At 44.2% G+C, this 27150-nt stretch overlaps 1 protein-coding gene across 2 annotated transcripts in view; it reads left to right on the top strand.

The window, feature by feature from the left end:
* LOC143767677 (uncharacterized) overlaps positions 1-17142 on the top strand; it is a 30703-nt gene extending 13561 nt beyond the window's left edge. For both annotated transcript variants that reach the window (XM_077256154.1, XM_077256155.1), the window contains exon 7: positions 14398-17142. In XM_077256154.1, coding sequence (XP_077112269.1) covers positions 14398-15671 — 1274 coding nt within the window. In that variant the 3' untranslated portion in view covers positions 15672-17142. The remainder of the gene's footprint in view (positions 1-14397) is intronic.
* Positions 17143-27150: the final 10008 nt, after the last annotated feature.

Below are 27150 nucleotides of genomic sequence, written 5' to 3'. Positions count from 1 at the left end.
TGCTTTGTTAGTTGCTTGCCGGTCAACAATGTTATCAGAAGCCTCTCTGTGCTTGTTCCTGCTCCTAGACAACTACTAGATAAGTTGGACTCTTGTCCATGTTTGTTTTTGCATTTTTGTTCCAGTTCACAGCTGTAGTTTCGTTACTGTGTCTGGAAAGCTCTTGTGAACAGGAATTGCCACTCTGGTGTTATGAGTTAATGCCAGAGTTTTAAAGTAATTTCTGGATGGTGTTTTGATAGGGTTTTTAGCTGACCATGAAAGTGTCCTTTCTGTCTTCTGCTATGTAGTAAGTGGACCTCAAATTTGCTAAACCTATTTTCATACTACGTTTTGTTATTTCATCTTAATTCACCGCCAATACATGTGGGGGGCCTCTGTCTCCTTTCGGGGTATTTCTCTAGAGGTGAGCTAGGACTTATTTTCCTCTGCTAGCATTATTTAGTCCTCCGGCTGGTGCTGGGCATCTAGAATCAACGTAGGCATGCTACCCGGCCACTGCTAGTTGTGTGTTAGGTTTAGTTCATGGTCAGCTCAGTTCCCATCTTCCAAGAGCTAGTTCCTATATATGCTGATGCTATGTTCTCTTGCCATTGAGATCATGACAGTTTGACCGGCCCGCAAAGTGTTAATTGTTTGGGCTGAAGCAGGAGATAGAGAAGTGTTTAAGGAAATTTTTTTTTTTTTTTTTCCCTTCAGAGTTTTGCTGTCTAGCCCTTAATTGCTGTCTAGCTGCTTCTTACCTCCTCTTAACCCTTGAATGGCTCTGTGTCCACCTGTTTGTAATGGATCTTCAGAGTGTAACTGCAGGTTTGAATAATCTCGCCACGAAGGTACAAAATTTGCAAGATTTTGTTTGTCATGCACCTGTATCTGAGCCGAGAATTCCTTTGCCGGAATTTTTCTCGGGGAATAGATCTGGGTTTCAGAATTTTCGAAATAATTGCAAATTATTTTTGTCCCTGAAATCTCGCTCTGCCGGAGACCCTGCACAGCAGGTCAGGATTGTGATTTCCTTGCTCCGGGGCGACCCTCAAGACTGGGCTTTTTCATTGACACCAGGGGATCCTGCGTTGCTCAATGTGGATGCGTTTTTTCTGGCCTTGGGGTTGCTTTATGACGAACCTCATTTGGAGCTTCAGGCAGAAAAAACTTTGATGTCCCTATCTCAGGGGCAAGATGAAGCGGAAATTTACTGCCAAAGATTCCGTAAATGGTCTGTGCTTACTCAGTGGAATGAGTGCGCCCTGGCGGCGACTTTCAGAGAGGGTCTCTCTGATGCCATTAAGGATGTTATGGTGGGGTTCCCTGTGCCTGCGGGTCTGAATGAGTCCATGACAATGGCTATTCAGATCGATAGGCGTTTGCGGGAGCGCAAACCAGTGCACCATCTGGCGGTGTCCACTGAGAAGTCGCCAGAGAGTATGCAGTGTGATAGAATTCTGTCCCGAAGCGAGCGGCAGAATTTTAGACGGAAAAATGGGTTGTGTTTCTATTGTGGTGATTCTACTCATGTTATATCAGCATGCTCTAAACGCACTAAAAAGCTTGGTAAATCTGTTTCCATTTGCACCTCACCGTCTAAGTTTATTCTATCTGTGACCCTGATTTGCTCTTTGTCATCTATTACCACGGACGCCTATGTCGACTCTGGCGCCGCTTTGAGTCTTATGGATTGGTCCTTTGCCAAACGCTGTGGGTATGATTTAGAGCCTTTGGAGACTCCTATTCCTCTGAAGGGGATTGACTCCACCCCATTGGCTAATAATAAACCACAATACTGGACACAAGTAACTATGCGTATTAATCCGGATCACCAGGAGATTATTCGCTTTCTGGTGCTGTATAATCTACATGATGATTTGGTGCTAGGATTGCCTTGGCTGCAATCTCACAACCCAGTCCTCGACTGGAGAGCTATGTCTGTGTTGAGCTGGGGATGTAAGGGGGCTCATGGGGATGTACCTGTGGTTTCCATTTCATCATCTATTCCCTCTGAAATTCCTGAGTTCCTGTCTGACTATCGTGACGTCTTTGAAGAATCCAAGCTTGGTTCGTTACCTCCGCACCGAGAGTGCGATTGTGCCATAGATTTAATCCCGGGTAGTAAATACCCAAAGGGTCGTTTATTTAATCTGTCTGTGCCTGAACATGCTGCTATGCGAGAATATATAAAGGAGTCCTTGGAAAAGGGACATATTCGTCCATCGTCATCTCCCTTAGGAGCCGGTTTTTTCTTTGTGTCAAAAAAAGACGGCTCTTTGAGACCATGTATTGATTATCGGCTTTTGAATAAAATCACTGTTAAATATCAATACCCATTGCCGTTGCTGACTGATTTGTTTGCTCGCATAAAGGGGGCCAAGTGGTTCTCTAAGATTGACCTTCGTGGGGCGTATAATTTGGTGCGAATCAGGCAGGGGGATGAGTGGAAAACCGCATTTAATACGCCCGAGGGCCACTTTGAGTATTTAGTGATGCCTTTTGGTCTTTCAAATGCTCCGTCAGTTTTCCAGTCCTTTATGCATGATATTTTTCGCGATTATTTGGATAAATTTATGATTGTGTATCTGGATGATATTCTGATTTTTTCGGATGACTGGGACTCTCATGTCCAGCAAGTCAGGAGGGTTTTTCAGGTTTTGCGGTCTAATTCTTTGTGTGTGAAGGGTTCTAAGTGTGTTTTTGGGGTACAGAGGATTTCCTTTTTGGGATATATTTTTTCCCCCTCTTCCATTGAAATGGATCCTGTCAAGGTTCAAGCTATTTGTGATTGGACGCAGCCCTCTTCTCTTAAGAGTCTTCAGAAATTTTTGGGCTTTGCTAACTTTTATCGTCGATTTATTGCTGGTTTTTCGGATATTGCTAAGCCATTGACCGATTTGACTAAGAAGGGTGCTGATGTTGCTGATTGGTCCCCTGATGCTGTGGAGGCCTTTCGGGAGCTTAAGCGCCGTTTTTCCTCTGCCCCTGTGTTGCGTCAGCCTGATGTTGCTCTACCTTTTCAGGTTGAGGTCGACGCTTCTGAGATCGGAGCTGGGGCAGTGTTGTCGCAGAAAAGTTCTGACTGCTCCGTGATGAGGCCTTGTGCCTTCTTTTCCCGTAAATTTTCGCCCGCTGAGCGGAATTATGATGTTGGGAATCGGGAGCTTTTGGCCATGAAGTGGGCTTTTGAGGAGTGGCGCCATTGGCTTGAGGGGGCCAGACATCAGGTGGTGGTATTGACGGACCACAAAAATTTGATTTATCTTGAGACCGCCAGGCGCCTGAATCCTAGACAGGCGCGCTGGTCATTATTTTTCTCTCGGTTTAATTTTGTGGTGTCATACCTACCGGGTTCTAAGAATGTTAAGGCGGATGCCCTTTCTAGGAGTTTTGAGCCTGACTCGCCTGGTAACTCTGAGCCCACAGGTATCCTTAAGGATGGAGTGGTATTGTCAGCCGTTTCTCCAGACCTGCGGCGGGCCTTGCAGGAGTTTCAGGCGGATAGACCTGATCGTTGCCCACCTGATAAACTGTTTGTTCCTGATGATTGGACCAGTAGAGTAATCTCTGAGGTTCATTCTTCTGCGTTGGCAGGTCATCCTGGCATTTTTGGTACCAGGGATTTGGTGGCAAGGTCCTTCTGGTGGCCTTCCCTGTCACGAGATGTGCGAGGCTTTGTGCAGTCTTGTGACGTTTGTGCTCGGGCCAAGCCTTGTTGTTCTCGGGCTAGTGGATTATTGTTGCCCTTGCCTATTCCTAAGAGGCCTTGGACGCACATCTCGATGGATTTTATTTCAGATCTGCCTGTTTCTCAGAAGATGTCTGTCATCTGGGTGGTGTGTGACCGTTTCTCTAAGATGGTCCATTTGGTTCCTCTGCCCAAGTTGCCTTCTTCTTCCGAGTTGGTTCCTCTGTTTTTTCAAAATGTTGTTCGTTTGCATGGTATTCCTGAGAATATCGTTTCTGACAGAGGGACTCAATTCGTGTCTAGATTTTGGCGGGCATTCTGTGCTAGGATGGGCATAGATTTATCTTTTTCGTCCGCTTTCCATCCTCAGATGAATGGCCAGACCGAGCGGATTAATCAGACCCTGGAGACATATCTGAGGTGTTTTGTGTCTGCTGACCAGGATGATTGGGTTGCTTTTTTGCCATTGGCGGAGTTCGCTCTCAATAATCGGGCCAGCTCTGCCACTTTGGTGTCCCCGTTTTTCTGTAATTCGGGGTTTCATCCTCGATTTTCCTCTGGTCAGGTGGAATCTTCGGATTGTCCTGGAGTGGATGCTGTGGTGGAGAGATTGCATCAGATCTGGGGGCAGGTGGTGGACAATTTGAGGTTGTCCCAGGAGAAGACTCAGCTTTTTGCCAACCGCCACCGTCGTGTTGGTCCTCGGCTTTGTGTTGGGGATTTGGTGTGGTTGTCTTCTCGTTTTGTCCCTATGAGGGTCTCTTCTCCTAAGTTTAAGCCTCGGTTCATCGGCCCGTATAAGATATTGGAGATTCTTAACCCTGTTTCCTTCCGTTTGGACCTCCCTGCATCCTTTTCTATTCATAACGTTTTTCATCGGTCATTATTGCGCAGGTATGAGGTACCGGTTGTGCCTTCCGTTGAGCCTCCTGCTCCGGTGTTGGTTGAGGGTGAGTTGGAGTACGTTGTGGAGAAAATCTTAGACTCTCGTGTTTCCAGACGGAGACTCCAGTATCTGGTCAAGTGGAAGGGATACGGCCAGGAGGATAATTCTTGGGTGAATGCATCTGATGTTCATGCCTCTGATCTGGTTCGTGCCTTTCATAGGGCCCATCCTGATCGCCCTGGTGGTTCTGGTGAGGGTTCGGTGCCCCCTCCTTGAGGGGGGGGTACTGTTGTGAATTTGGATTCTGGGCTCCCCCGGTGGCTACTGGTGGAATTGAACTGGTGTCTCATCTTCTCTGTTCACCTGTTCCCATCAAGATGTGGGAGTCGCTATATAACCTTGCTGCTTTGTTAGTTGCTTGCCGGTCAACAATGTTATCAGAAGCCTCTCTGTGCTTGTTCCTGCTCCTAGACAACTACTAGATAAGTTGGACTCTTGTCCATGTTTGTTTTTGCATTTTTGTTCCAGTTCACAGCTGTAGTTTCGTTACTGTGTCTGGAAAGCTCTTGTGAACAGGAATTGCCACTCTGGTGTTATGAGTTAATGCCAGAGTTTTAAAGTAATTTCTGGATGGTGTTTTGATAGGGTTTTTAGCTGACCATGAAAGTGTTCTTTCTGTCTTCTGCTATGTAGTAAGTGGACCTCAAATTTGCTAAACCTATTTTCATACTACGTTTTGTTATTTCATCTTAATTCACCGCCAATACATGTGGGGGGCCTCTGTCTCCTTTCGGGGTATTTCTCTAGAGGTGAGCTAGGACTTATTTTCCTCTGCTAGCATTATTTAGTCCTCCGGCTGGTGCTGGGCATCTAGAATCAACGTAGGCATGCTACCCGGCCACTGCTAGTTGTGTGTTAGGTTTAGTTCATGGTCAGCTCAGTTCCCATCTTCCAAGAGCTAGTTCCTATATATGCTGATGCTATGTTCTCTTGCCATTGAGATCATGACAGATAGCATGGCACTCACTCAGGTGCCAGTAGGAGCTCTGGGAATCTGCCTGTGCCTGATAAGTTCAGCAGTGCAGCAGCCAGGAGAGTAGAGCAGGAGAACTCTCCGCCCACAATGTCACGCTGGCTGTGTCCTTAATCCCTATGTGTGCCTGGCCCTGCACTGAATGAGAAGATGCTTGTGCCAGGCAGCGCAAATTGAAAGGGTAGAAAGGGTTAAAGCATAGTTTGGGGAACTTTCCCCGCGGCACACCCGACCATGTGTCGCGGCACACTAGTGTGCCGCGGAACACTGGTTGAAAATCACTGCACTAAATAAATAAAAGGCTAGATGACATGAGAGCGCAAAATGAGAACAAAAACACCAGAACATAAATATATAAAAAGTGGATATGGGAAGCATATACTGAGAAGATTATATTTATTTAATACCATGTAGGGTATCTATAAGATGCAAATAAATCTAGCCGTCAACGCAGGTTGCCATTTAGTAGAGGGTATCTCACATAATCTAATCAATGTCACACAGTGACAAAAGTACTACATAGTATCAGTCGAATACCACATTAGCCCTGTTATCACTTACAGGTCCTTCTCAAAAAATTAGCATATAGTGTTAAATTTCATTATTTACCATAATGTAATGATTACAGTTAAACTTTCATATATTATAGATTCATTATCCACCAACTGAAATTTGTCAGGTCTTTTATTGTTTTAATACTGATGATTTTGGCATACAACTCCTGATAACCCAAAAAACTTGTCTCAATAAATTAGCATATCAAGAAAAGGTCCTCTAAACGACCTATTACCCTAATCTTCTGAATCAACTAATTAACTCTAAACACATGCAAAAGATACCTGAGGCTTTTAAAAACTCCCTGCCTGGTTCATTACTCAAAACCCCCATCATGGGTAAGACTAGCGACCTGACAGATGTCAAGAAGGCCATCATTGACACCCTCAAGCAAGAGGGTAAGACCCAAAAAGAAATTTCTCAACAAATAGGCTGTTCCCAGAGTGCTGTATCAAGGCACCTCAATGGTAAGTCTGTTGGAAGGAAACAATGTGGCAGAAAACGCTGTACAACGAGAAGAGGTGACCGGACCCTGAGGAAGATTGTGGAGAAGGACCGATTCCAGACCTTGGGGAACCTGAGGAAGCAGTGGACTGAGTCTGGTGTGGAAACATCCAGAGCCACCGTGCATTCCCCAGGTAAAGCCACTTTTGAACCATAAACAGCGGCAGAAGCGCCTGACCTGGGCTACAGAGAAGCAGCACTGGACTGTTGCTAAGTGGTCCCAAGTACTTTTTTCTGATGAAAGCAAATTTTGCATGTCATTCGGAAATCAAGGTGCCAGAGTCTGGAGGAAGACTGGGGAGAAGGAAATGCCAAAATGCCTGAAGTCCAGTGTCAAGTACCCACAGTCAGTGATGGTGTGGGGTGCCATGTCAGCTGCTGGTGTTGGTCCACTGTGTTTCATCAAGGGCAGGGTCAATGCAGCTAGATTTTGGAGCACTTCATGCTTCCATCGGCTGAAATGCTTTATGGAGATGAAGATTTCATTTTTCAGCACGACCTGGCACCTGCTCACAGTGCCAAAACCACTGGTAAATGGTTTACTGACCATGGTATTACTGTGCTCAATTGGCCTGCCAACTCTCCTGACCTGAACCCCATAGAGAATCTGTGGGATATTGTGAAGAGAAAGTTGAGAGACGCCAGACCCAACACTCTGGATGAGCTTAAGGCCGCTATTGAAGCATCCTGGGCCTCCATAACATCTCAGCAGTGTCACAGGCTGATTGCCTCCATGCCACGCCGCATTGAAGCAGTCATTTCTGCCAAAGGATTCCCGACCAAGTATTGAGTGCATAACTGAACATTATTATTTGATTGTTTTTTTGTTTGTTATTAAAAAACACTTTTATTTGATTGGACGGGTGAAATATGCTAATTTATTGAGACAGGTTTTTTGGGTTATCAGGAGTTGTATGCCAAAATCATCAGTATTAAAACAATAAAAGACCTGACAAATTTCAGTTGGTGGATAATGAATCTATAATATATGAAAGTTTAATTGTAATCATTACATTATGGTAAATAATCAAATTTAACACTATATGCTAATTTTTTGAGAAGGACCTGTATACGCTGCCAAGAAATAAATGCCATCACTCATTGTATAGTCTTACCCATATTAGTGCCACTTAGATGAATCAGTGTAGCCCCTATGCGCGTTTTGCGTGGGCTTTTTCGGGGGGCTGCATATTGCATATGCTTTGGCATTGTCCCAGATTGTCCTCCTATTGGATTGTAGTGTTGAACTGTACTGGAGTGGTGTATGGGTTCGTTATCTCTAGGGATCCGTTGATATGTATATTAGGGTATGTGGAGGAAATGTTAACTGGCAATACAACTAAAATTGCAATTGCAAGATTGTTTATTGCAAGGAAACTGATTGCAAAATATTGGGTTAGAGAGGAGACTCCGTCCGGACGCGAATTCATTGCTCAAAAGAGCCACATAATTGAACTTGAGAAAAGTATTTACACCAGGAGAGACGGCTGGATTTATTCTCTTCATTATGGCAACCGTGGTTGGATAGGATTAATTAATGTTATACCAGTATAGAGTACAACTTTTGGTAAACTGGAACTCTGGTTGATATTGTCAACTATGGACAAATCATTGTTTTCTCTTCGCCACGACAGCACCCACTTGAGAGAGGGGATCCGCCCCTAGGAACAGGAAACCCTATGGAGAGATAAAAGGGGCGGTCCCCCTCGCTCCCACAGTTGGTTTCCTGTTCCTACGGGAGACCCTTGGAGAGAAGAGGATGCCCAGCCTGGATGCCGCTTGCGCAGTTTACCTTTATGGGACGGCAAGGGCTCCAGAAGCTGGAAGCAGCGTCGGGGGTCCTATGGCAGCTTCCCCCCTCTGCTGGCAGGTACCGTGAGGCCGGGTCCGGGCAGTCGCCTGGCTCACGGAGATTCACCCAGCGGACCTGCGGAGACCAAAAACGCTGGGGTAAGTTGATCCTGCGGCGCCATCTCGGATGGTGCGCAGGCAGCGTGGGTCCGGTGTACTGTCCCCCGGAAGCAGTATCGCAAAACTTCCGGGGTGACTCAGGAGAGACGGCGCCTGCGCTGAGGCTGGTGAGAGCGCAGGCGCATACAGTATGGCCGCGACCCGGATGTAGCGGTTACTTCCGGGTGCGGCAGGAAGCAAGATGGCGGCCCCCATTAGAAAAGGACGCCGGCACTGATCCTCCGGCGTCCATCATGGCATCTCCACAGGACCCAGCGATGGCTTCATCTGAAGTCACCGCTATTACACCTGTCAGCCGCACAAGCAGCAGCCACAGATCTTCTGCTAAAAGCAAAAAGTCGGGCCGGTCAGTTCCATCTGTGCCTTCGTCTCCTCCTCGTCAGCCGGTATTGTAACAACAACCTCACTGGGTGAGTGTGTGAGTGTGTGTACCCTTTTAGGCTGATTATACTTCCCCTCTTTGTCTATATTCCCTAGGCAAAAAGAACGGGGAAAACAAAACACATACAATGTGCGTTATGCTCTCAGCCGCTCCCCGATAATTATTTAAAGAAGCTGTGCCAACCTTGCATCGAATCCACCTTACGTGAGGAATCTTCAGTAAGGTCGGAAGATATAAGGAGTATGATTAGGGAAGAATTGCGGGCCTTCCGGAGCTCAGAAAAAATTATTGAGAGTAGAAGAAAATATGATTCCCCTAGGTCTGAACAGTCCTCTGATATTGGAAAAGATTCGGATGATTCCCAAAAGATCATTTCCTCAGATGATGAGAGAGATACATGCTTTCCCACAGACAGTATTGATAATCTAGTAAGATCAGTTTGCAACACCATGGGTATTGAGGACACAAAAACCCCTAAAACCCCACAGGACGTGATGTTTGCAGGCCTGTCAGAGAGGAAAAAACCTTCCTTTCCTGTAATTCCAGCAATAAAAAATGTAGTTAAAAAGGAGTGGGAAAGCCAGGGACAAAGAGGATTACCGTCTTCATCAAAAAGACGCTATCCCTTTAACGATGAAGATTTCTCCATATGGTTGAAAGCCCCGAAGGTGGATGCAGCTGTGGCCTCCACCTCTAGGAAATCTTTACTACCCGTGGAAGATTCCGGCTCCTTACAAGACCCGCTGGACCGGAAGGCCGATACCCTCCTAAAAAGAGCATGGGAATCCTGTACTGGAGCCTTCAGGCCGGCTATATCAGCCACATGTACTGCCAGATCCATGTTGGTCTGGTTGAATGATTTAGAAGAAGGATTAAAAAGCGGCCTTTCCCGAGATAGACTAATCTCTTCCTTGCCGTTAATTAGGGGAGCTACAGCCTTTTTAGCGGATTCCTCAGCTGATTCCATACGGCTGGCGGCCAAATCGGCAGGTCTAACTAACGCGGCTCGTCGAGCCTTATGGCTAAAGGGGTGGAAAGGAGATCCCCAAACAAAGTCCAAACTGTGTGGTCTTCCATGCCAGGGAGAGCGTTCCGAAAGCCCATGTTTAATAGGAGAAAAGACTATAAAAACCAAGACCGCTGGGCTAATAAAGACTTTAAACAGAAAGGAGCATTTTTCGGAAAGCGTCCATTCAAACCTGAGGAAAAACCCCGTTAGGACAGATCTACCCGTTGGTGGTAGGTTGTCTTTCTTTTCGTCACAATGGCTGACAATAACCTCTAACCCGTGGGCAACTAGCCTTATATCTACGGGTTTAAAGTTAAAATTTGCCCGAGTCCCTCCGGACTCATTCTTATTGACTTCCTTAAGGTCTCAATCACAACAGGAGGCCTTAGAACAAGAAATAATAAATCTCCTGTCCAAAGGGGTACTAGTGGAAGTCCCTTTTCATCAAAAAGGAAAAGGTTTTTATTCCCCTTTGTTTTTGATTCCGAAACCAGACGGATCGTTTAGAACAATAATTAACCTAAAAAGACTAAACGTATTCTTAGAAAACCAAACCTTTAAAATGGAATCTATACGATCAACTATTAAGCTTCTGTTTCCCCATTGCTTCATGGCAGTGCTTGACCTTAAAGATGCGTATTATCATCTACCAATCTTCATTGAACATCAACAATATCTTCGGGTGGCAGTTATGATGGGAGGTCAAGTAAGGCATTATCAATATACAGCAATGCCCTTCGGTCTATCAATAGCCCCGAGAGTCTTCACAAAATTAATGTCGGAAGTAATGTCATACTTGAGATTAAAAGACACACTTGTGATACCATATTTAGATGACCTCTTGATAGTGGGTAACTCCTTTTCCCAATGCCATCAACGAGTACTTGATACAATTTCCTCCCTGCAAGAGTTGGGGTGGTTAGTAAACTGGGAAAAGTCCAGATTATCCCCCACAACTCGACAAACATTCCTGGGGCTTATTCTAGACTCTACAAGTCAGAGGTGCTTTCTTCCCGACTCTAAACAAATAGCGATTATCAACAAAGTACAATCGGTGATTAATAACCCCCTAATTTCCCTAAGAGAAGGGATGTCCCTTCTTGGTTCTTTTACATCGTGTATTCCGGCTGTCCCATGGGCTCAATACCATAGTAGAAAATTACAGTATAATATTCTGCAAGAGGAAGAGAGGTTACAAGGCCAATTAGATAGTCGATTGTCTTTTCCAACAGACGTGTTAAATTCTCTTACCTGGTGGTTAGATCACAGTCATTTTACCAGTGGGGTTCCCTGGGTGGTTAATCCTTCAAGAACAATCTTTACCGATGCCAGTCCTAGTGGTTGGGGAGCACACTTAGGAGATCAAATAGCTCAAGGTCTGTGGTCTCTTGAAGAATCGAACGATTCTTCTAATAAAAAAGAACTGAAGGCTGTCTATTATGCCATATGTAAATTTCTTCCACAGCTACACGGAAAGCATACAAGAATCCTTTCAGACAACATGACAGCAGTGGCATACTTAAATCACCAAGGGGGTACAAGATCAGAAGCTCTCATGTCTATAGCCGGCGACATTCTATCCATAGCAGAGAAGCACCTCCTATCCTTGTCAGCACTGCACGTGAGAGGAGTCGACAATCCAAAAGCGGACTTTCTCAGCCGCCACACTCTTCGCCAAGGAGAGTGGGTTCTCAGCCGACGTATCTTTTTAATGATAGTCAAAAAATGGGGCACTCCCGAGATAGACCTTTTTTCGACAAGACGCAACAGACAAGTCAAAAGGTTCGCTTCACTATTCCGATCCGACAATCCAGATATCTTCGATGCTCTGCAGGTCCCATGGACATTCCAGAAAGCATATGCCTTTCCCCCACTAATACTTCTTCCAACAGTGATCAGGAAGATAAGGGAAGACAGAGCTCATGTGATCTTAATAGCTCCATTTTGGCCCAAGAGGCCATGGTTTTCCTGGCTGAGAGCCATGTCGATCTCAGACCCGTGGATCCTTCCGGAGGATCAGGATCTTCTCTCTCAAGGCCCCTTCAACCACCCTCAAGTGAAGGGTCTACGGTTGACAGCCTGGCATTTGAAAGGCAGCTGCTAAAAAGGAGAGGATTTTCTAACAAAGTAATTGACACTCTGCTACTAAGTAGGAAAAAATCCACCACAACCATTTATGTGAGAGTGTGGAAAAAATTTCTAAACCTCTACCCAACAGCACTATCAGACAAAATTCATATCCCTATGATTCTAGAATTTCTTCAAAAAGGGCGTGATTTAGGTCTGGCAGTCAGTACCCTAAAAGTACATATTTCTGCGCTTGGTGCTTTATATGGTCACGATATTGCAGGTGACAGGTGGGTAGCTAGGTTTATCGCAGCTTGCCAAAGGTCAGAGACAGTCCAAATTCCCCATGTACCACCTTGGGATGTTAATCTGGTCCTCGAAGCTCTAACAGACCACCCCTTTGAGCCACTACATTCAGCTCACATAAAACATGTTTCCTTCAAAACAGCTCTTCTTGTTGCTTTGGTATCAGCTAGAAGAGTAAGCGACATACAGGCATTATCAATAGATCCACCATTTATGTCTATATTTCCAGATAGAATTATCCTAAAAACAGACCCTTCCTACTTGCCCAAAGTATGTACTAAATTCCATAGGTCACAAGAGATTTTTCTCCCCTCCTTCTATGATAACCCTACGAATCAGGAAGAACAAAAATACCACACATTAGATGTGAGGAGAGCCATATTAGCCTATTTAGATAGAACTAGCGCCTGGAGGAAGAGCAGGGCTCTCTTTATTTCCTTCCAGGGCCATAGAAAAGGAGATGGAGTCACGAAGGGTACCTTATCTCGGTGGATTCGGGATGCAATATGTTTGGCCTATTCATCCAAAGGGGAGAAGCCGCCTGAGACTGTAAAAGCACATTCCACTCGGGCGATAGCCTCATCCTGGGCCGAGCGTGCGGAAGTTCCAATAGAACTAATATGTAAGGCCGCAACCTGGGCTTCTCCTACTACATTCTATAATCACTATAGATTGGATTTGTCTTCTTCATCTGACCTGTCCTTTGGTAGATCAGTTCTTAACACTGTAATCCCTCCCAAATGACTATCTCTGAAAGTCTCTCAAGTGGGTGCTGTCGTGGCGAAGAGAAAACACCGGATTACGTACCGGTAATGCTCTTTTATAGAGCCACGACAGCACCCCTTTACTTCCCACCCTATTAAGTTATTTTTATAAAAGCACGATTAAGGGTGTTTTTTTGGTTCTTATAGTTAGCCATACTAAGTTAACTAATGATAAATGATGAAATCATATTGCCTACTAATCTGGTGGGCGGTTCCTCGCAATCTCTGTAACCCAACTGTGGGAGCGAGGGGGACCGCCCCTTTTATCTCTCCATAGGGTTTCCTGTTCCTAGGGGCGGATCCCCTCTCTCAAGTGGGTGCTGTCGTGGCTCTATAAAAGAGCATTACCGGTACGTAATCCGGTGTTTCCACCTGATGTGGTCTCCATGGGGGGGGGGGGGGGGTGTTAATTTACTGTAAAACATAAAATGAGTATGACCATGTGATCTATTGTAAATCTTGTTATGGTTAATACAAATTTATCTGATTAAAAAATGTGTGGTGCTTTCCAGTTGTCTAAAACAGGGAGCAGATTACTGCAGCTGACAGCACACATGCCCATACTGCCAGACTGGATGGTACTACAGATGACAGGCTCCCTAATCTTAGTGGCTGGATAGAGCCTGCACTGCCAACAGCTTCTGGTTCCAACCCCATCTCTGTTACCAGCATCGCCTGCAGAATGAGTAAGCCGCTTCTGGTGTCCAAAGCAGACATTGCAGGAGCAGATACCAGAGGAGATGGGAAACACCATTTGCAGAATCCCTAATATGACAAAATTGCAGAATCCCTAATATGACAAAATTGCAGAAAACCAGAGTGGATGAAATCCCTTTAAAGTGACTCCATTTTGTAAATTATAACCCTCAATGAATTAATCTATAGGAATAGTGACTATTTTGACTCCATTGGCAGTTTCCAGATATTAGCACGCACAGTGGATGTTGGAAAGTGAAAATTGCAAATATCCCAAGTTATTACCCAACACATAGTTCCCAGATTGTGCTCCAGGAGATACACATGCCGTAAAATAAGTGGTTTCTTCTCCTATAGTGATGCCAAAAGCATGGATGCTTAATGTGGTTTGAGCACAGTCTAGTAAACTGTAAACTGTCAATGTCTTGGTGAATAATTCAATAATTTTGCATAACTTGCCATTTTTACAGACCGTTTAAGTAGAAATGTTCAAAAATATAGAATTCAAGGATATTTTATTCTAAAATAATAATTGGTTTTATTCTTGGCAGATGACCGTACCAGGAGATCAGCAAGACAGCTGACATCTTCAATGTTTAAATCAGATGATCTTGAGATCCCACAGGATACAATTGAAGTGAATGCCATTACTCCAGATACACCACCATCCCATCACAGCAAAGATCTGTCATCTGATCCTTTGGAACAGGTCCTGTCTTCTGATTCATTACCTACTACTAAGGAAAATCAAAGTCACAAAATAAGCATTAAAAAAGGAACTGCTCCTAAAGCAATGAAGACATCTTCATTTTCAGAATATGGAAATAGTTTTCCCCTAGTACAGTCCTTTCTCAAACAACAAAACCTTCACAAAGCAGACAATGTATTTTCTTGTTCCAAGTGTGGGAGATGTTTTAACCAGAAATCAGATTTTGTCAGTCATCAGAGAATTCACACAGGGGAGAAGCCATTTTCATGTTCAGAATGTGGAAAATGTTTTATTCGGAAAGCGCAGCTTGTTACCCACCAAAGAACTCACACAGGAGAGAAGCCTTTTTCCTGTTCAGAATGTGGGAAATGTTTTCTAGATAAATCAGGTCTAATCAGACATCATAGATCTCACACAGGGGAGAAGCCTTTTTCCTGTTCAGAATGTGGGAAATGTTTTAACCAGAAAGCGAATCTTGTTAGCCACCAGAAAACCCACACAGGAGAGAAGCCTTTTTCCTGTTCAGAATGTGGAAAATGTTTTACAGAAAAAAAAGTTCTTGTCAGACACCATAGATCTCACACAGGGGAGAAGCCTTTTTCCTGTTCAGAATGTGGGAAATGTTTTAACCACAAAGCGCATCTTGTTACCCATCAAAAAACTCACACAGGGGAGAAGCCTTTTTCCTGTTTAGAATGTGGGAAATGTTTTCTAGATAAATCAGTTCTTGTCAGACATCATAGATCTCACACAGGGGAGAAGCCTTTTTCCTGTTCAGAATGTGGGAAATGTTTTAACCACAAAGCGAATCTTGTTAGCCACCAGAAAACCCACACAGGGGAGAAGCCTTTTTCCTGTTCAGAATGTGGGAAATGTTTTAACCACAAAGTGAATCTTGTTAGCCACCAGAAAACCCACACAGGAGAGAAGCCTTTTTCATGTTCAGAATGTGGGAAATGTTTTAACAGGAAAGCGAATCTTGATAGCCACCAGAAAACCCACACAGGGGAGAAGCCTTTTTCCTGTTCAGAATGTGGGAAATGTTTTAACCAGAAAGCACATCTTGTTACCCACCAAAGAACTCACACAGGAGAGAAGCCATTTTCATGTTCATAATGTGGAAAATGTTTTGTGAAGAAACCATCTTTCTAGCCAACAAAGAGTTCACACAGGAGTGAGTGGAGGTGTAGTGGAGCTGAGAGGACATGTCCAGACAGAGCTCCTATAATCATGTCACAATCCTGACTTTGTTAAAGTCCTGAGCGAGTTTACCTGCAAGCAGTGTAGTTCCCTGGGCTCCTGGAGGTCTCCGGCTCCTGGAGAAGTGCGGCGCGCGGCTCTGGTGTGTCGGGTTCTGATGAAACTCTGATGGGACATAAGGCATGTGGAGGAAGGTGGACATTTTCTACTGTGCGCTCCGGTGGCAGGAGGCATGGAGCTGTGGACTTTGCTCCTGGAGGGACTGACGGAGCAGTGCAGCTATATCCTGGAGGTACCTGAGGGGGAAGCACGGTGTGAGCTCTGAGAAATGAGCTCAGCGCTCCCTTATTGATAATATAGCTGGTCCGTTGGTTCCCGCCATTTCAAGGGTCTCTGGAATCTTGTTGCCATCCCTGCAGATGCTGCAGGTCATTCTGCTACACAGGACTTGTGCAACAGTTTCAGATTTGCCATAAAACCCAGCACTCTACCTTACTAAATACTCGGAGCTGTTTACACTCCTCTATATTACTGTGCCTAGATAAGTATATATGTATACTTTATAATAATACTGAAGACCCACCTCTTCCGACAAGCCTACAACCTGCAGTAACCACCGATCGACCAAACCGCTGCATGACCAGCTGTATCCTCGCCTACTGTATTCTCACCCATCCCTTGTAGATTGTGAGCCTTCGTGGGCAGGGTCCTCTCTCCTCCTGTACCTGTTATGACTTGTATTGCTTAAGATTATTGTACTTGTTTTTATTAAGAATACCCCTCCTTACATGTAAAGTGCCATGGAATAAATGGCGCTATAACAATAAATAATAATAATAATACTGCTGCATCTGCAAGTAGAGAAAGAGGGAACTTTATAAATACACATTTTCTCAACTTGCTATATTTTATATTTGTTAACCATGAATACTTCAAAATGGTCAGGGTTGGCGAACAAACTAAGAGTTTGCGAAGATTGATCCATCTGATAATGCACGATCTCTCAGGAATAATCCATCACATGCTAAGACTGCGGATCAGTGTAAAAACCGCATTTCTGATAGTGAGAAGGTGGTGACCAATAGGATCTAACTCTTAAACAGAGATTGCCTTGCGCAGGCGTGTACTGCGGAGGACACAGCATGAACTTCAGTCCAATACTGCGACCAGCATGCAGCCAGCGGGTAAGGAAAGAGTGAATCAAACACCCGAAAACCCCGCCCATATGACCGCAAACCTGTCCCGCCAAATTCAAGTGACAGGTTCCCTTTAAAGTTTTGGGAAAATGGATAATTGTCTACCCCACTCAGAAAGTCATCTAGCTCATGCTGCAAGGGTTGATTGCCTGTTAGGTTTCCTGGAAACAAACAAACTTAATGTCCCTCGATTATTGCCCCTACTTCAATTAGCGCGGTCAGTTTGGAAACAAATTAAAAAAATAATTAGCTTTAAGGACATTATAGCTGATTTGCCTCTATGGAATAATAATTATTTCCCAGTGTTACTAAACCACCCATCCACTGATTTCTCGATCTTACATAATGTTTCCTTGGTAAAAGATTTATATGACCATGATGTTTTAACGTCCTTTGAACAAATACAAACTAAATATAATATCCCAAGGTCCCAATTCTTTCTCATTTACGTTATATGAATACGACCCAAACTATCTCATCTCTCCCTTTTAATAGGTGTCCTTAAATCACAAGGTCCCCAAGGTCTCATTTCCGTTTTATATACGTACATGTCTGTGGGAACTGACTCTGCTATAATGATAATTAAGGGGAAATGGGAAGGACTTATCTCTGATGCTCAAGGTGAAGACTCGGAGGAGATAAGGTATCCCCATCTGTTAATAATAGAATGATTCAGTTGTATATAATATATCAATCATATCTGACTCCGTTATGACTTTTTTAAATGGGTGGGCTCCAATCCTCAGAATATTTGACATGTCATTCACTAGATGCAGATTTTATACATATGATATGGGACTGCCCCATTATTCTTTCCTACTGGAGTGCGGTAACATCGTTGCTGACATCCTTAATACAAACCCCTGGTCCTCTTAGTCCACTAGTTTGATTATTTGGGGTGTTGGTTGAGGAGACATGGGGACACTATGCTAGGATTTTCCTGCGCGAGACACTTTTTCTGGCCGTGAAAGTGTTGGCATTACGTTGGATGGGTGGTTCACATCCCTCTCTCAGAGCTTGGATTGAATTAGTAAATTTAGCTACACCATATGAGCGAATTCTATATCAGAATAGGGGGTATTTAGGGAAATTTTACTATACTAGTACGTAGCGGTCCAGTACCACCATGAATGTTATGTTTAGAATGAATCGAATTCTATTTTATGGCATCACAAGACTATCAACCCCTTAAGCCCCGAGGGTGGTTTGCACGTTAATGACTGGGCCAATTTTTACAATTCTGACCACTGTCCCTTTATGAGGTTATAACTCTGGAACGCTTTAACGGATCTTGGCGATTCTGACATTGTTTTCTCATGACATATTGTACTTCATGTTAGTGGTAAAATTTATTCGATATACCTTGCGTTTATTTGTAAAAAAAATGGAAATTTGGCAAAAATTTTGAAAATTTCGCAATTTTCCAACTTTGAATTTTTATGCCCTTAAATCACAGAGATATGTCACGCAAAATACTTAATAAGTAACATTTCCCACATGTCTACTTTACATCAGCACAATTTTGGAACCAACATTTTTTTTTGTTAGGGAGTTATAAGGGTTAAAACATGACCAGAAATTTCTCATTTTTACAACACCATTTTTTTTTTAGGGACCAAATCTCATTTGAAGTCATTTTGAGGGGTCTATATGATAGAAAATACCCAACTGTGACACCATTCTAAAAAATGCACCCCTCAAGGTGCTCAAAACCACATTCAAGAAGTTTATTAACCCTTCAGGTGTTTCACAGGAATTTTTGGAATGTTTAAATAAAAATGAACATTTAACTTTTTTTCACACAAAATTTATTTCAGCTCCAATTTGTTTTATTTTACCAAGGGTAACAGGAGAAAATGGACCCGAAAAGTTGTTGCACAATTTGTCCTGAGTACCCCGATATCCCATATGTGGGGGTAAACCACTGTTTGGGCGCATGGCAGAGCTCGGAAGGAAAGGAGCGCCATTTGACTTTTCAATGCAAAATTGACTGGAATTGAGATGGGACGCCATGTTGCGTTTGGAGAGCCCCTGATGTGCCTAAACATTGAAACCACCCACAAGTGACACCATTTTAGAAAGTAGACCCCCTAAGGAACTTATCTAGATGTGTGGTGAGCACTTTGACCCACCAAGTGCTTCACAGAAGTTTATAATGCAGAGCCGTAAAAATAAAAAATATTTTTTCACAAAAATGATCTTTTCGCACCCAATTTTTTATTTTCCCAAGGGTAAGAGAAAAAATTGGACCCCAAAAAATGTTGTGCAATTTGTCCTGAGCATGCTGATACCCCATATGTGGGTGTAAACCATTGTTTGGGCGCATGGCAGAGCTTGGAAGGGAAGGAGTGCCATTTTACTTTTTAATGCAAAATTGACTGGAATTGAGATGGGACGCCATGTTGCGTTTGGAGAGCCCCTGATGTGCCTAAACATTGAAACCCCCTACAAGTGACACCATTTTGGAAAGTAGACCCCCTAAGGAACTTATCTAGATGTGTGGTGAGCACTTTGACCCACCAAGTGCTTCACAGAAGTTTATAATGCAGAGCCGTAAAAATAAAAAATCATATTTTTTCACAAAAATGATCTTTTCGCCCCCAATTTTTTATTTCCCAAGGGTAAGAGAAGAAATTGGACCCTAAAAAATGTGCAATTTGTCCTGAGTACGCTGATACCCCATATGTGAGTGCAAACCATTGTTTGGGCGCATGGCAGAGCTTGGAAGGGAAGGAGCGCCATGTGACTTTTCAATGCAAAATTGACTGGAATTGAGATGGGACGCCATGTTGCGTTTGGAGAGCCCCTGATGTGCCTAAACATTGAAACCCCCCACAAATGACACCATTTTGGAAAGTAGACCCCCTAAGGAACTTATCTAGATGTGTTTGAGAGTTTTGAACCACCAAGTGTTTCACTACAGATTATAACGCAAAGCCGTGAAAATAAAAATTCTTTTTTTTTTTCACAAAAATGATTTTTTAGCCCCCAGTTTTGTATTTTCACAAGGGTAACAGGATAAATTAGACCCCAAAAGTTGTTGTCCAATTTGTCCTGAGTATGCTGATACCCCATATGTGGGGGGGAACCACTGTTTGGGCGCATGACAGAGCTCGGAAGGGAAGGAGCGCATTTGGAATGCAGACTTAAATGGATTGGTCTGCAGGCATCACGTTGCATTTGCAGAGCCCCTGATGTACCCAAACAGTACAAACCCCCAAGTGACCCCATATTGGAAACTAGACCTCCTAAGGAACTTATCTAGATGTGTTGTGAGAACTTTGAACCCCCAAGTGTTTCACTACAGTTTACAACGCAGAGCCGTGAAAATAAAACATCTTTTTTTTCCCACAAAAATTATTTTTAGCCCCCCAAATTTTTATTTTCCCAAGGATAACAAGAGAACTTGGACCCCAGAAGTTGTTGTTCAATTTGTCCTGAGTACGCTGATAACCCATATGTTGGGGTAAACCCCTTTTTGGGCGCACGGGAGAGCTCGGAAGGGAAGGAGCACTGTTTTACTTTTTCAACGCAGAATTGGCTGGAATTGAGATCGGACGCCATGTCGCGTTTGAAGAGCCCCTGATGTGCCTGAACAGTGGAAACTCCCCAATTCTACCTGAAACCCTAACCCAAACACACCCCTAACCCTAATCCCAACGGTAACCCTAACCACACCCTTAGCCCTGACACACCCATAATTCTAATCCCAGCCCTAATCCCAACCGTAAATGTCATCCAAACCCTAACCCTAACTTTAGCCCCAACCCTAACTTTAGCCCCAACCCTAACCCTAACTTTACCTCCAACCCTAGCCCTAACCCTAACTTTAGCCCCAACCCTAACCCTAGCCCCAACCCTAACCCTAACTTTACCTCCAACCCTAGCCCTAACCCTAACTTTAGCCCCAACCCTAGCCCTAACCCTAACCCTAGCCCTAATGGGAAAATGGAAATAAATACATTTTTTTAATTTTATTAATTTTCCCTAACTAAGGGGGTGATGAAGGGGGGTTTGATTTACTTTTATAGCATTTTTTATATCGGATTTTTATGATTGGCAGCTGTCACACACTAAAAGACGCTTTTTATAGCAAAAAAGTTTTTGCGTCTCCACATTTTGAGACCTATAATTTTTCCACATTTTGGTCCATAGAGTCATGTGAGGTCTTGTTTTTTGCGGGACGAGTTGACGTTTTTATTGGTAACATTTTCGGACACGTGACCATTTTTTATCACTTTTTATTCCGATTTTTGTGAGGCAGAATGACCAAAAACCTGCTATTCATGAATTTCTTTTGGGAGAGGCGTTTATACCGTTCCACGTTTGGTAAAATTGATAAAGCAGTTTTATTCTTCGGGTCAGTACGATTACAGTGATACCTCATTTATATCATTTTTTTATGTTTTGGCGCTTTTATACGATAAAAACTATTTTATAGAAAAAATTATTTTGGTATCGCTTTATTCTCAGGACTATAACTTTTTTATTTTTTTGCTGATGATTCTGTATGGTGGCTCGTTTTTTGCGGTACAAGATGACGTTTTCAGCGGTACCATGGTTATTTATATCCGTCTTTTTGATCGTGAGTTATTCCACTTTTTGTTCAGCGGTATGGTAATAAAGCGTTGTTTTTTGCCTCGTTTTTTTTTTTTTTTTCTTATGGTGTTTACTGAAGGGGTTAACTAGTGGGGCAGTTTTATAGGTTGGGTCGTTACGGACGAGGCGATACTAAATATGTGTACTTTTATTGTTTTGTTTTTTTTATTTAGATAAAGAAATGTATTTATGGGAATAATATTTTTTTTATTATTATTTATTTAGGAATTTTTTTTTTTTTTTTTACACATGTGGAAAAAATTTTTTTTTACTTTGTCCCAGGGGGGGGACATCACAGATCGATGATCTGACAGCGTGCACAGCACTCTGTCAGATCACCGATCTCACTGACAGGGCTGCAGGCTTACCAGCGTCTGCACTGAGCAGACACTCGGTAAGCCACCTCCTTCCGTGCAGGACCCGGATGCCGCGGCCATCTTGGATCCGGGACCTGCAGCGAGGAAGGAAGTAGGAGACCCTCGCAGCAACGCGATCACATCGCGTTGCTCCGGGGGTCTCAGGGAAGCCCGCAGGGAGCCCCCTCCCTGCGCGATGCTTCCCTATACCGCCGGTACACTGCGATCATGTTTGATCGTGGTGTGCCGGGGGTTAATGTGCCGGGGGCGGTCCGTGACCGCTCCTGGCACATAGTGCCGGATGTCAGCTGCGATATGCAGCTGACACCCGGCCGCGATCGGCCGTGCTCCCCCCGTGAGCGCGGCCGATCGCATATGACGTACTATTCCGTCACTGGGAATTAAGTCCCAGGTCACCTTGACGGGATAGTACGTCAGATGGGATTAAGGGGTTAATATTGTGTGACTATACTTGGCGGCAGGATAGTTGTAGTTTAATTAGTTATGTAGTGTCTTTTTGAGCTATATACTACTAAACATATATGGCTAAATATTGTTTTTTTGTTTATTTGCTAATTAATCTATCGTCCATACAGCATTATATGGATTTGAGAAACTAAAATTGTGCAAACAATTTAATGTACAAATTTGCTGTTCTTTTATAACCACTTTGACAGATGCATATGTATTATTGTGGTTGTATACTAATGAGTACATTTTGATTTGTGGTTTAATAAACGAATTAAAAAAAGAATTCAAAAAAGGGGAGAAGCTTTTTTTATGTTCTTAATTGTTTTTACATAGTCACATACAAGTGCTTCTCACTAAATTAGAATATTATCAGAAAGTTAATTTATTTCAGTTCTTCAATGCAAAAAGTGAAACTCATATTATATAGGGTCATTACAGAGTGATCTATCTCAAGTGTTTATTTCTGTTGAATAAATCTACAGCCAATGAAAACCCAAAAGTCATTATGTCAGTAAATTAAAACAAAAACACCTGCAATGGCTTCCTAAACATTTAAAAAAGGTCCCTTAGTCTGTTTCAGTAGGCTCCACAATCATGAGGAAGACTGCTGACGGGACAGATGTCTAGAAGGCAGTCATTCCAGAAGGAAGGTAAGCCACTGTAAAATATTAGTATTTCAATAATAAAAAAATATATAGATTACTTAACATATGCAGGTTCTAACTGGCAAATAGATACTCTGGGTAGTGAGTGACTGAGTTATTCTGAGGATTTTGCCCATACATCTGTTCTCTGTCTGAACTATAGGGCTTTTGTCAGAACTGTGGCTATTTGCAGATAGTATATGGCTCTTAACCCCTTTCTGACATATCACGTACTATCCCATCGAGGTGGGGTGGGCCCGTATGCCCACCAACGGGATAGTACGTCATCACTGATCAGCCGCACTCACAGGTGGAGCACGGCCGATCAGGGCCGGGTGTCAGCTGACCATCGCAGCTGACATCCGGCACTATGTGCCAGGAACAGTTATGAACCGCTCCTGGCACATTAACCCCCAGCAGACTGCGATCAAAGATGATCGCAGCGCTCCGGCGGCATAGGGAAGCATCTCGCAGGGAGGGGGCTCCCTGCGTGCTTCCCTGAGACCCTCGGAGCAACGCGATGTGATCGCATTGCTCCGAGTGTCTCCTACCTCCTCCTCCCTGTAGGCCCGGATCCAAAATGGCCACTGGGCTGCATCCGGGTCCTGCAGGGAGGTGGCTTCCAAGCGCCTGCTCACAGGCACTGGGAAGCCTCCCTGCAGTGCTCTTCAAAGTGTTAAATCAGCGATATGTCACTTTACTGTGATGTCCCCCCTGGGGAAATGTAAAAAAGTAAAAAAAAAATATTTACATGTGTAAAAAATTTTTTTTTAAAAATCCTAAATAAAGAAATAATAATTTTTTTTACAATATACATTTCTTTATCTAAATAAAAAATAAATAAAAGTACACATATTTATCACCACGTCCGTAACGACCTGACCTATAAAACTGTTAACCGCTAGTTAACCCCTTCAGTGAACACCGTATAAAAGAAAAAAAACAAGGCAAAAAAACGACGCTTTATTATCATGCCGCCAAACAAAAAGTGGAATAACACACGATCAAAAAGACGGATGTAAATAACCATGGTACCGCTGAAAACGTCATCTTGTCCCGCAAAAAACGAGCCGCCATACAGCATCATTAACGAAAATATAAAAAAGTTATTGTCCTCAGAATAAAGTGATGCAAAAATAATTATTTTTTATATAAAATAGTTTTTATCGTATAAAAGTGACAAAACATAAAAAAAATGATATAAATTAGATATCACTGTAATCCATCAGACCCGAAGACTACAGGACTGGACTCAAATAGAGACACCGTTATGGGTAATTAACCCCTTATTTTGTTAATGTGTGTGTTTCTTTGCAACAGCGCTGTACCACGAGAAATGACCTGTGTCCTTTTTGGCTTAGGATTAATGGCATGATTATGAGCCCATGATTTGACACATGGTTCAGGTAGACATACCGCATTTTTTGGCATATAAGACGCACCGGACCATAAGACGCACCCCAAATTTGGGGTGAAAATTGCAGAAAAAAAGATTTTTTATAAGATGGGGGTCCGTCTTATTGTCCGAATTTACAGTATCTTACCTGAGGGCTGGTGGTGGCAGAGCAGGGTCACAGGAGGCATGGTGTCGGCAGAGGTGGGGTGAGGCGGTACGGCGTGCACCTGAGCAGGGTCCCTTCCTGCTTAGGTGGGCGACGCCACGGCCTGGTGTCCATGGGAGGGTGGCAGCAGTGGTTACCGGCAGAGGTGTTGGGATGAGGAGGCACAGTGAGAGGGATGGCGTGAGAGGGGTCCCTTTCCCCGGTGAGGTGATGCAGCAGCCCGGTAATGCAGCAGAGCCGGGTGAATCCTGTTGTTACCGTGGTGGCAGAGGTGTGGAGATGAGGAGGCACAGTGAGCGGGGTCCCTTTCCCCGGTGAGGTGATGCAGCAGCCCCGGTAATGCAGCAGGGTCGGGTGAATCCTGTTGTTATCGGTGCGCGCGGCCATCTTCCTGAAGCCGCGCGTTCGCAGATGGAGCTCTGCTGCCCGGGGCTTCAGGAAAATGGCCGCCGCGATCCCCATCTGCGCACGCGCGGCATCCCGCAGCCATTTTCCTGAAGCCCCGGGCAGCAGAGCTCCATCTGCGAACGCGCGGCCTCAGGAAGATGGCCGCGCGCACCGATAACAACAGGATTCACCCGGCTCTGCTGCATTACCGGGGCTGCAGCATCAACTCACCGGGGAAAGGGACCCCGCTCACTGTGCCTCCTCATCTCCACCGCCACACCTCTGCCGCCACGGTCCACGGTAAGCCTGCATTGCGCATATAAGACGCACCCCCCATTTTCCCCCCTTTTTTGGGGGGGAAAAAGTGCGTCTTATATGCCAAAAAATACGGTAGTTTTCAGCACTGTGTTACATTTGTCCCGGTTGCTGGCAGCTCTATATTATCACCTTTTAGGATCAATCTCTATGAATATGATGTGTAATTAAACATTGTATTTATTTATGTATATAATTTCTGTATCACGTGTATCTAAAAATAACTTCTTTGACATAAATAAATAATGGAATTTTTTTAATATATGAAAACTCTAGTTCTCCTATTTCTTTAATATTTGGTTTATAAAACACATCTTCCGCCTACTCGGTATGACGGACAAAATTGTCAGTGACCGGGGTCCTCAGTTGGCATCTTGGTTTTGGAGAGAGCTCTGTCATCTTCTCAGCATTGAGTTGAATCTCTCTTCTGCATATCATCCCGAGACGAGTGTGTTGGTAGAGAGGGCCAACCAGACTCTGGTCACATATCTGCGACATTTTCTCTCAGCCAGGCAGGATGCCTGGGCATCTTTGCTATCATGGGCGGAGTTTGCGCTGAACAACGCCGTAGCCGACTCCACTGGACAGACTGTTATGATCCTAGTGGAAGAGGATCTCTGGAATTCCAGCTAAGACTGCAAAAATATGAACCAGCTCTAGAAAGGTGGTAACTAGGCTGACCCGCATGCCTGATCCTAACACACAACTAACAGTAGCCGGTGAACGTGCCTACGTTGTTCCTAGACGTCTCGAGCCAGCCGGAGAACTGACTACCCCTTAAGAGAAAATAAGACCTCACTTGCCTCCAGGGAAATTTACCCCAAAGATATAGAAAAGCCCCCAACAAATAATAACGGTGAGGTAAGCTGAAAACACAAAGGTAGAGATGAACTAGAATTAGCAAAGTGAGGCCCACTAATATAAACAGCAGAAAATAGAAAGTGGACTTATGCGGTCAGCAAAAAACCCTGCAATAATCCACGCTGAATACTCGAGAACCCCCGCACCGACTGACGGTGTGGGGGGAGAATATCAGCCCCCTAGAGCTTCCAGCAAGCTAGGAAATCACATTTTGAGCAAGCTGGACAAAATTACAAACAATGCAAATAAACAAAAATATGCAAGCAGAACTTAGCTTTTCTTGCTAGAGACTGATGGCAAGGAAACAGGAGAAGACAGAATTGGACTGATTACATCGATACCAGGCACAAGACTGAGTTTCCAAGAGAGCTAAATAGGAGACACCCATAGCCTAACGAAACAGGCGAGTGCCAGCCTGAGGAAAGACAAACTCATACCATACCACTTGTGACCACAAGAGGGAGCCCAGAAATATAGTTCACAACAACAGACCCAATTTCTTAACTATGGTCAGCATCCGCAGGTACCTGTGCCTATGCCCGTGTCTTCCGCCGACTCCAGGGTGGCAGACTGGGCTGTGGAGGCACGGGACATTTGGGACTGCACTCAGGATGCCATTCGGGTTTCCAAGGAGAGAATGAGGTCCTCCGCCGATGCACATCGGTGCCCCGCTCCGACCTTTGCTCCTGGCGACTTAGTGTGGCTCTCCGCCCGTTACATCAGGCTGCGAGTTGAGTCCACTAAGTTTGCACCTCTCTACTTGGGCCCTTTCAAGGTCCTCGAACAGGTTAACCCTGTGGTCTACCATCTGGCCCTTCCGCCACACCTGGGTATCACCGACACCTTCCATGTGTCCCTCTTGAAACCCTTATGCATGTCCCGGTTTTCCGAGTCATCTGCCGAGACATCGGGGTCGTCTACGGGTGATTACGAGGTGAACGTTATTTTGGGGTGCTAGGTGGTACGAGGCAAAAAATTTTATTTGGTGGACTGGAAGAGTTATG

Source organism: Ranitomeya variabilis, chromosome 4 (genome assembly GCF_051348905.1).
Source record: "Ranitomeya variabilis isolate aRanVar5 chromosome 4, aRanVar5.hap1, whole genome shotgun sequence".
NCBI classification, from domain to species: Eukaryota; Metazoa; Chordata; class Amphibia; order Anura; family Dendrobatidae; genus Ranitomeya; species Ranitomeya variabilis.
This window is presented reverse-complemented; position numbering and strand designations above follow the sequence as displayed.